Below are 10000 nucleotides of genomic sequence, written 5' to 3'. Positions count from 1 at the left end.
TTTAAGTGTGTGTCATTTATATTTTTTATAATATATAAATTTTGTTTTTTTTTTTTTTATTCTGTGTTATAATTATATTGTAACTAAAAATGTATATAGAAAAAACATAAATTTTCTACATTTCATATAAATGGTAATATATATATATATATATATATATTCTTTTTTTTCATAGAATATATTTTAAGTACATTAATATATTATATATTTATATATATATATATATATATATTTTTTTTGAAAATCAATTATATTAATACTTCATCAAAAAAAAACATATCTATATATATCTATCTATCTATATATATATATATATATATATATATATATATATGGCAACCTCTCATTTTTATTTAAAGAATATGAAAATTACAATTTCTTCTGAGAATTCAATAAAAAAAAAAATGTATAAAAATTATATTATAACATAATACAAATAATATAGTCCAATGAAAAACATAAAAAAATATGTGTTCTTTTATTATAATAAAATATATAGTGTGTAAATTATGACCTGTTCATATAAATATAATAAATAAATTATGATCCGTTCATGAAAAACAATAAAAATGTTATGACCTGTTCATAAAAAGGATATATGTAAATAACCGTATGTTCATAAAAAGTATATATAAATAAATTTCTCCAAAATGGCTAACACTTAAGTAGGATATAATTATATGTGGATGTATATAATCATCCTTTTTAGCAAATTATTCATTTTTTTGTTTTATGTTTATAATAAAAAAAGAGAAATAAAAAAGATGACTTTATATTCTTTATAGTTATATATATATATATTAAAAATAATATATGATAATAAATGAACTTGATTTAAAATACATATATATACACATTTTTTATCTTTCACTTGTACAAATTCAAACGAACATTTAATAAAAAAATATTAATATATAAGACTGCTTTTTCATATACATATGTATATATATATATATATATATTATCTTTCAATTGTTATTTATGAATGATGAGAAATGTTCTCTTTAATGGTCCAATGATCCCAGAAATTGACGCTGGGTATAACGTTCAGGTAAATGGTGTTAGTGTTAACTTTCTGAAGGATCCATTTTGCTTCAGAAATGTTGTGATAGAAAATGCATACTATAAAAATAAATTATTATATAAAAATTTTAATGATGATAATGTAAATAAAAATATAACCAATCATATAAAAAGGGAAAATATAGTTGAATTGGATAAAGAATTTAATGAATGTATAAAAGATAGTCTGAATAATAATCATGTTCATATCAAAAAAAATGAACCTGATTACAAATTAAATGATATAAAAAGTCCTATTTATAAGGAAAGAACAAAATATACACCAAAAATCATTGAAGTTATCAAAACAAATTATAATGTACCACACGATGAAAGAGTAAAGATACATAAAGAAAATTTAATGTATATGAATAATATAGAATATAAAAAAGCAAATGAAATTGTTGAAAAAGTTATTTTAACGATAAAAAATGAAACTATACAAAAACCTGTGGAATTAGCAAATGATGAACCTAACAACATTTTAAAACCTAATAATATATTTAAAAAAATGCTTTTATAATAATTATGACAAAATTGAAGAGGTACATAAGAAATACATATTGTATCAATAATGGAACATTAAATGGATTAACAAACAGGCAAACATAATAAGAAATAATGAAGAAGACATAAAAATAAATAATATATAGAAGAACAATAATAAAAAGTTATGCATCAAAAAAAAAAATTCTTAATTTCAATTTAAGTGAAAATATAAAAAATATGTGATACACATTTTGAAAGGATATAATATAAATATATCTATTTTATTTTATATCAATTGTATATATTTACATAATATGTTTTTATTTGTGGTTTTTTTTTTTTTTTTTTTTATTAAATTTTATATTGTATAATTATAATATTTAAATTATACCTGAGCACATAATATAAAAAAAAAAAAAGTAAAAAATAATATATTTTATGTTACTTAAAAATAATTATAGTTAATAATATTTATATAATAAAATAAAAAGTGAAAGGTTAAAAAAAATGTATCAATAAAAAGTCAAATATTATAGATTATTGAAATATGAAAGGTAAATTTAAAAAAGTGTAAAAATATGAACACCATAAAACATACACATAAATATAAATATAAATATATATATATAATATATATATTAATTTTCTTGAAATGTTTAAAAAAAAAATGAAAGAAGAAAAACTTAAACAAATATGTAATCGAAAAATAAGGTATATATAATTATCACAAAAAAATATACTTAAATATTTACTATGGAAAAAAAGGATGGTCATTTAAGAAATATATAAATTACAAATTAAATATAGAAAATGAAAATGTGCACAAAAAAAATAAAAATAAATAATAAACATATATTTATATATATATATATTTATATATGTGTACACCCGTTTTTAATAACTGATATGTATGTCATAATAATTAATATGTTATGATTCCATCATATGTTTATTTAAAAAGTTATTCAATTTAAACGTAACTTCATTTATTTTTTCCTTTAGAGGTAATAAGGAAGGTTTATATTCGGTTGATAAGAATAGAGCATTTTGTTTTATATCATTTGGTATTTGAACTTGATCAAAATTGATTAAATCAGATTTCGTTATGACATCAATCCAAGGTCTAAATGGGAACAGCCCCCTTAGATAATATCTGATATCTATTTGTGATTTTAAGGATGCAAATTTGTGATCATCTTTTTTTAAAGGATCAAAAACATAGATGACAGCTGATGGGATATTTTTTAGAGATGATAGAGAAAGTTTTTCCATAATATTTCTTTTATCTTCTGGACGATCAATTAATCCTGGTAAATCCATAATTTGTGTCGTAAAAATATCATTATCATTTGCAAACGAATAATGTCCTAAATTCAATTCTTTTGTTGTAAAATTATAATTTGCGACTTTGGATTTGGAATTTGTTATTGAATTAAGTAGACTACTTTTTCCAACATTAGTACATCCTATAATCGATATAGCAGGTTTAGTTATATCAATGTATTTAATTTTTCTAATTTTTTTGATATATGAATTATATATATCAAGCCATTTTCTTCCAGATTGTAAAATAATATTTAAATCTACAATAGCTTCATTTAAGGTACGGAAGATTTCTCTACATGTTTTTAAATATTTTAATTGTCCTGCATACATTTTACCAGTAGATGTTATTAATTTTCTTACTTCTAATATATTATTTAATACATTACTTAAAGAATTAGAAACATCACCGTCTTTATATAAATTGGTTACTGTATTTTCATATAAACTATATTGGAATGGATGTAGGAATTTTTTTAGATTTCTATGCATATTATAAATATTATTTAATGGTCTAGATAAAAGTTTCGTATATAAATCAATTTTTATACAACACTCTTTACATATTCTTTTTTTGGTATGTTTTTCTTTATTAATATTATTATAAATACTTGTTAATTCTAATTTTATTTTATCTTTTTTGGTTCCTTTTTTTTTTTTTTTGTTTGAAAAATCATCATAAGGTTCAGCGTTCAAACTTTTTTTATCAACATTTTTAATTAAATATAAATTCCCTTTTTCAATAAATTTTAAATATAATAAAGCATCTTTAATAACTTTACTATTGTCTTTAAATTTGGGCATCTTTTGAAAGACGTTTGCTACATAAGTTTTCACATATGGTTTCTTTTCTTTATCTTTGAATATACTACTATAATCATATACATTTTCAAATATTACTTTTTGTATTCTATTCGGATCATCTTTTACTAGTAGGCTATTGTTTTTATTATTAGTGGTATCACTACTACTTTGTGTATACGAATTATTTTCTTCAATATTTAAACTTTCTTCATTACTACTATAAACTGTCCTATTATTATAATAATTATTATTATTGTTATTATTATTATTATTATTGTTATTGTTATTTTGTTTATTTATAATATTATCATTCATTATATCACTTACATTTTCTGGCTCCATATAATTTACTCCCTCTTGGTTGTCATTTGTTGAACTACTTTGTTTATTTTTTTTTTCTATATTATAGTGTTTATATATGTGCGAAAAATCATAAAACTTTATACTACCTGCTGTATTATTTTGTTTCTTATTCACATTACCATCATTTTGTTCATTTTCTGATGAAGATAAGAAGGTACTTTTTTGACGTATGAATTTATCATTTTTTTTGAATTTTTTCGTATTTAAAATGAAATTATGATTTTTTATATATATAAATAGTAAATGATTCTTATGAGTGTGTTTAATATTTTGAAGGTGACAAAAAATTCTACTATAAATGTTTACTAATAAAATTACTTTTACAATAAATTTCATTTTTATAATATATATAAAAATATATTATATATATATATATATATGTATATATATTATTTATTTATTTTTTTTTTTTTTTTTAGAGTACTCCATTTTTATTTAAAAAAAAATATGTGAAGTAATTATACGTTTTAAAAATTATAATTCATTAAACGGTGAATATTTTTATGGCTTTCTCTCATTTTATTTTTTCATGGAAAGGTTTATAAGAAAAAGATATGAAAAAGGGGAAGGGCGGAGAACTTCATTTTTCATACCGAAGGGGCAATAATAGGAACTGTTATAAAGATGTATAAAATAAATAAATAAATAAATATATATATATATATATATATGTATGAATGGATGTATTTTATTTCATTTTGAAATAATTTCATCTATACTTTTTGGTATGTTGCAATTTATTACATTTTTAATTTTGTTAAGATGGTTATATTTATATACAAATGTACGCATATAATATATATATATAATATATATATATATTTCATGTCAATATAATTTTTTACTTTGCAAAAATGGATAAAAATATAATATACATTTTTATACATATAAATATGCATATTTTTTTTTTTTTTTTTTTATTATTTAGTGAATGCATTCATATATTAAATTAAAATTATGAGATGAATTTTTATTGATTTTATAATATAGTTTGTATATATATATATAACATATATATTTAAACAAATTGCAATATTGTGTGTAATTAAATAAAATATATATATATATATATATATATGTTTTTTTTTTTTTTTTTTTTTTTTTTTTTTTTTTTTTTTTTTTTGTAAAATTTAGACTTGTATTTTTGATAACCATATTTACCTTTAAAAAAAAAATTAACTTATAAAATATATGTGTGTAATATATTATATTTTAAGGATTTTTATTTATTTATTGATTTTTTTTTTTTGTGTATACTATATATATTTTTTTAAGTAACTTTTAAAAGTACCCACACATATATATATATATATATATATATATTATATATATTTTTCCCTTAATGAACAAGGAATAAAAAACAAAAAAAAAAGAAAAAGGGAGGAATATAGCTTTATTTATATAAATAAAAATAACAAAACATGGGAAATACAGTTCCATATAATTGTTATGAAAGATGGGGAAAAAGAACACCAGATGGCCCTCTTTTAAATTATGACCCTCAAATGGTATGAACGTGATTCATATTAAAAAAAAAAAAAAAAAAAAAAAAAAAAATATATATATATATATAATATATATATATATATATATATATATATATATATATATTTATTTATTTAATATGTATAACACCTCTAATTTGCTATTACAATGACTACTTTATATATATATGTATGTATATATATTTATTTATTTATTTATTCATTTTTGTATTAGCCAAACAGTGGAACTTTGTCTGTTTTGTTAGAAAATTTCGATTATGAATCGACTGAAGAAAGCAACAATAAATGTGAGTATATAATTAACAAAGAACCAATTGAAAAAAACAATAATATGAACCCTAAAGTTATTAGGAACGCTAGGAGAAGACCAACGTATTCTCCAACAGCCAGGAAAATAAATATCCAATCAGATGATGAAGAAGAAGATGAAGATGATGATGAAAAATTATCTACAGATGATTCAGATGAAAATATTTCAGCTAAAGATATAAAAGATGAAAAAATACAACAATATAGAAAAACGCTTACCAAAATTGTTAAAATAAAAACAGCCATTTTTCATGAAACTGTTAAAGTTACATGCTCAAAAGATGGAAAAATGCTTGAATGGTATAAAGGGAAAAATGATTCAGATGGAAAAAAAAAACCAATAGGCTCATTTCCATTAAATAAAATAACTTCCATAAGAACTAAAGTTGATAACCTCAAATCTTTAGAAATATCTGTAAGTAGTGTACATATAAGTACATACTTATTTACTTTTAAAACTAGAGAAGAAAGGGAAAGCTGGCAAAACAATTTAGAATCCTTTAGAAAAATTATGAGTATGAAGTGAAAGGGGAAAAAATATAAATACAAAAAAAAAAAAAAATACACACATATATATATATATATATATATATATATATATTTATATTTATGTATATTCATTAATTTATATGTTTATGTTATCAACGTATAAATGTCTTTTTCTTTTTTTAAATATTTTAATATGAATTATAATTTTTTTTTTTTTTTTTTTTTGTTTTTAATTAATTTAATTTGCTTATTAAAAAAATAATTTTAAAAAGGTATTTGTAGATGATTTATTTTATTTTATTTTTTTTTTTTTGTTTACAAATAAACATAATTTTTTTTTTTTTTTAAATATATCTACATATGTACATATGTATGTATATATGTATAAACATATATATATATATATATATATATATATTTTATTTATTTATTTATTTATTTATTATTAAAAAGATGGTTTATTTTATATAACTCTTTTCATTTTTTAAACATATAAATTTATCTTTTTTTAGAATTTAAATTAATTATATGCTTTTCTAAATTGATGATAATACAAAGAAATGTAAATATAACGAAATCATTTAAAAAGAAAAATAAAATATTTTACTTTATGTAGTATATTTTTTTTTTTTGTTTCAATGTGTATTCTTCTATTTCCGTTTTCTAAAAGATGTATAAAAGTATTGATAAGTCTTGTCTACTTTTGATTGATGTATATGTATAGGTCCTCTTTTATTTTTACACACGCGTAAACATATATACAATATATATATATATATATATATATTTTGTTTAATACAAAGAACTTATAGGGTGCTTTACTTATAAGTAAATATATATATATATATATATACATACATACATAATATGTATATAATTATTTTATGTATGTATACATTCAATTAATTTTAATATAGTATATAAGTATTTTTTTGATCCTTAATGTTTTAATGAAGAAGAAATGAAATAAAAAAAATAGAAAACAAGATAATAAAAAAATAAAATATAATAAAATAAAAATAATAATGTGTATTATATAATATATATATATATATAAATACAATACAATATAAAATAAAATAATATAATAATAAAAAAATATATAAACGCATTTTAATTTAAAATAAGACAAATAATAATATTTAAATGTTATTTTTATTTTTTTTAATAAATAAATAAATAAATATAAATATATAGATATTTTTTCTTTTTATATACATCTATTATTTTACTTTCTAATAAAAAAAAAAAAAAAAAAAAAATTTTCTATTTTTCCATTTATACTTTATCTAAAAAAAATAAGAAAAATTTTAATTTTTTATATAAACGTGTGTTAAGGAAAATGATGATAGAAAACGATGAAACATTAAATGAATTACATAATGATGAAGAATTTTGTATTAAAGAACAATTAAGTCATGTTGATCATGATGAAAAAGTTCATGTAGACAGCATCGTAAAAAAAAGTGAGTGTGCACATAATTATGAACAAAGGGAAAAAAGAGATAGAAGTTCGTCTGTTGATTCTAAGCCAGGTAATATATAAAAATATAAATGAATTATGAAAAAAATAAATATATATATATATATATATATATATATATATATATATATATATATATATATGTATGTATGTATAAATATACTTTATATGTATGGGAAATTTCTTTGTAAACCCATGAAACATAAACGACATACGTTTGTCATAAGACAATGTCTTGATTTATCACCACATAAAAAAAAAAGATATAGAAAAAATAACTTTAACCATTATATATATATATATATATATATATTTAAATGTGTATATAAAAAAATAGATGTTTTTAATTTTATTTTTATATTTAAAAATTTTTCCTTATTTTATATTTTTCCCTTTTAGAGATAAAAAAAATATGTCGCTGCCACGAATCCAACTGTTCAAAAAGCTCCAAATATGAAAAGAGTTCTTGTGGTTCTAAGAATAAAAGTGGAGATTCCTTAAGTACCGGTATACAATATGAATATGTATATATATGTATGTATGTATGTATGTATGTATGCATATATATTTATTTATTTTATACTTGTTCATATGAATGCATTAATACATATGAATTCCATTTTAGCTTCTACAGGAATTAACGAATGTTTGAATAATTCGAAAAATTTAAATGAACCGTTTAAGTTTTTTATCGGAGGTATTCCACAATATATTACAAGCAAGGTAAGGAAGTTTATAATTTATACTTATATATATATATATATATATATATATACATATATATTCGATTGCATTATTTTATTATTTTATTATTTAATTTTTAATTTTTTTTTTTTTTTTTTTTTTTTTTTTTATGATCATCTGAACTGTTTAAAAAAAAAAAAAAAAAAAGCATATAACGGAGTATTTCGAACAATATGGAACAGTTCAACATGTCGTGATTGCTCAAGATCATGAGACGAAAAGGAACAGAGGATTTGCGTTTGTTACGATGGCTTCCCATATAAATAAGGAAAGAATTTTAAGGGTACACCAATATATATATATATGTATATATAATTATTATTTAAATAAAGAAATATTGTATGTTTGCATATTTTATATCATCATATAAAATATATTTCCTTCTTTTCTTTTCATTTCATTTCATTTCTTTTATTTTTTAGGATACTCATGAATTAAACGGAAAAAGAGTAGACGTTAGAGAAGAAAATAATACTACTCCATCTGATATTCAAAGAAAAATTTTTGTTGGTGGTCTTAACTATTATTGGACTAAAGATACTTTGGAAAGGTTAAATTTGATACATAGAAAAATAAAATAAATGAATAAATATAAATGTATATATAATAATAGTAATAATAGGCAAATAATAAGGAACTTTATTTTCCTTTTTTTTTTTCTTATTTATACCAGTACTAATATAATATAATATATATAATATGTATATATATTTAAATTTTTCTGTTTAGTTATTTTTCAACTTTTGGAGAAATCGATGTAGTTCAAATCGTTTTAGATTCTAGTGGTAGATCTCGCTGTTTTGGTTTTGTAGTTTTCTCTAATGAAAATTCAGTTGCCAAAGTTTTGAAACATAAGAGGCACAAAATATATGTAAGAATATATATATGTATAACATATATGAACATATATATATATATATATATATATATACTTATTTATTTATATGTATATTTTTATTATTCCTTCTTTTATTTGATCGTATTTTCTTTCCCTTAGGACAAAATGGTTGAAGTCAGAAAAGCGGAACCTAAGAAACCAAAAATGTCCATTAAAAGATCAAACAATAAAAAGTACACACAATAAGAAAAATTAAATAAATAAATAAATAAATATGTATATATATATATTTATATATATATATATATATATATATATTTTTTTTTTTTTTTTTTTTTTTTTTTTCGTTTTAGTTTCTCCAAGTTTCCTCCACATATTCCATTCATGGCACCCTTCCCTCCATGCAATAAAGAAACCATGGCTCAGTGGGCTAACTTTATGTATAACACATGTGGAGTACCATTTTTATTTAATCAAAGATTTCAGAACCTTCCAGATTTTTATTCAAATTATAATTATTATCAGAATTCTTTGGAAAATATACAACAATCTGAATATAATAATTAATTATTATTATACAATGTTATTCAT

The 10000-nt window shown here is 19.0% G+C and overlaps 4 protein-coding genes across 4 annotated transcripts; 3 read left to right on the top strand and 1 right to left on the bottom strand.

Moving 5' to 3' along the window:
- Positions 1 to 985: 985 nt before the first annotated feature.
- On the top strand, positions 986 to 1585 carry PF3D7_0414800 (conserved Plasmodium protein, unknown function; the record flags this gene model as incomplete). The annotated part of the gene is made up of 1 exon (XM_002808606.1): positions 986 to 1585. The coding sequence occupies one exon, from the start codon at positions 986 to 988 to the stop codon at positions 1583 to 1585; it is 600 nt and encodes a 199-aa protein (XP_002808652.1).
- Positions 1586 to 2481: 896 nt separating this feature from the next.
- PF3D7_0414700 (GTP-binding protein, putative) lies at positions 2482 to 4377 on the bottom strand (the record flags this gene model as incomplete). The annotated part of the gene is made up of 1 exon (XM_001351418.1): positions 2482 to 4377. The coding sequence occupies one exon, from the start codon at positions 4375 to 4377 to the stop codon at positions 2482 to 2484; it is 1896 nt and encodes a 631-aa protein (XP_001351454.1).
- A 1085-nt stretch (positions 4378 to 5462) lies between these two features.
- On the top strand, positions 5463 to 6381 carry PF3D7_0414600 (acylated pleckstrin-homology domain-containing protein, putative; the record flags this gene model as incomplete). Its single annotated transcript, XM_001351417.1, has 2 exons — positions 5463 to 5549; positions 5761 to 6381. 2 exons carry the CDS (start codon positions 5463 to 5465, stop codon positions 6379 to 6381), a joined length of 708 nt encoding a protein of 235 aa, XP_001351453.1.
- Positions 6382 to 7686: 1305 nt separating this feature from the next.
- PF3D7_0414500 (RNA-binding protein, putative) lies at positions 7687 to 9976 on the top strand (the record flags this gene model as incomplete). The annotated part of the gene is made up of 8 exons (XM_024473394.1): positions 7687 to 7879; positions 8227 to 8334; positions 8453 to 8550; positions 8720 to 8854; positions 8994 to 9121; positions 9301 to 9442; positions 9569 to 9642; positions 9763 to 9976. The coding sequence occupies 8 exons, from the start codon at positions 7687 to 7689 to the stop codon at positions 9974 to 9976; spliced, it is 1092 nt and encodes a 363-aa protein (XP_024328888.1).
- Between the last annotated feature and the right edge of the window lie 24 nt (positions 9977 to 10000).

The sequence above is a fragment of the Plasmodium falciparum genome (assembly GCF_000002765.6).
Source record: "Plasmodium falciparum 3D7 genome assembly, chromosome: 4".
Lineage (NCBI taxonomy): Eukaryota > Apicomplexa > Aconoidasida > Haemosporida > Plasmodiidae > Plasmodium > Plasmodium falciparum.
This window is presented reverse-complemented; position numbering and strand designations above follow the sequence as displayed.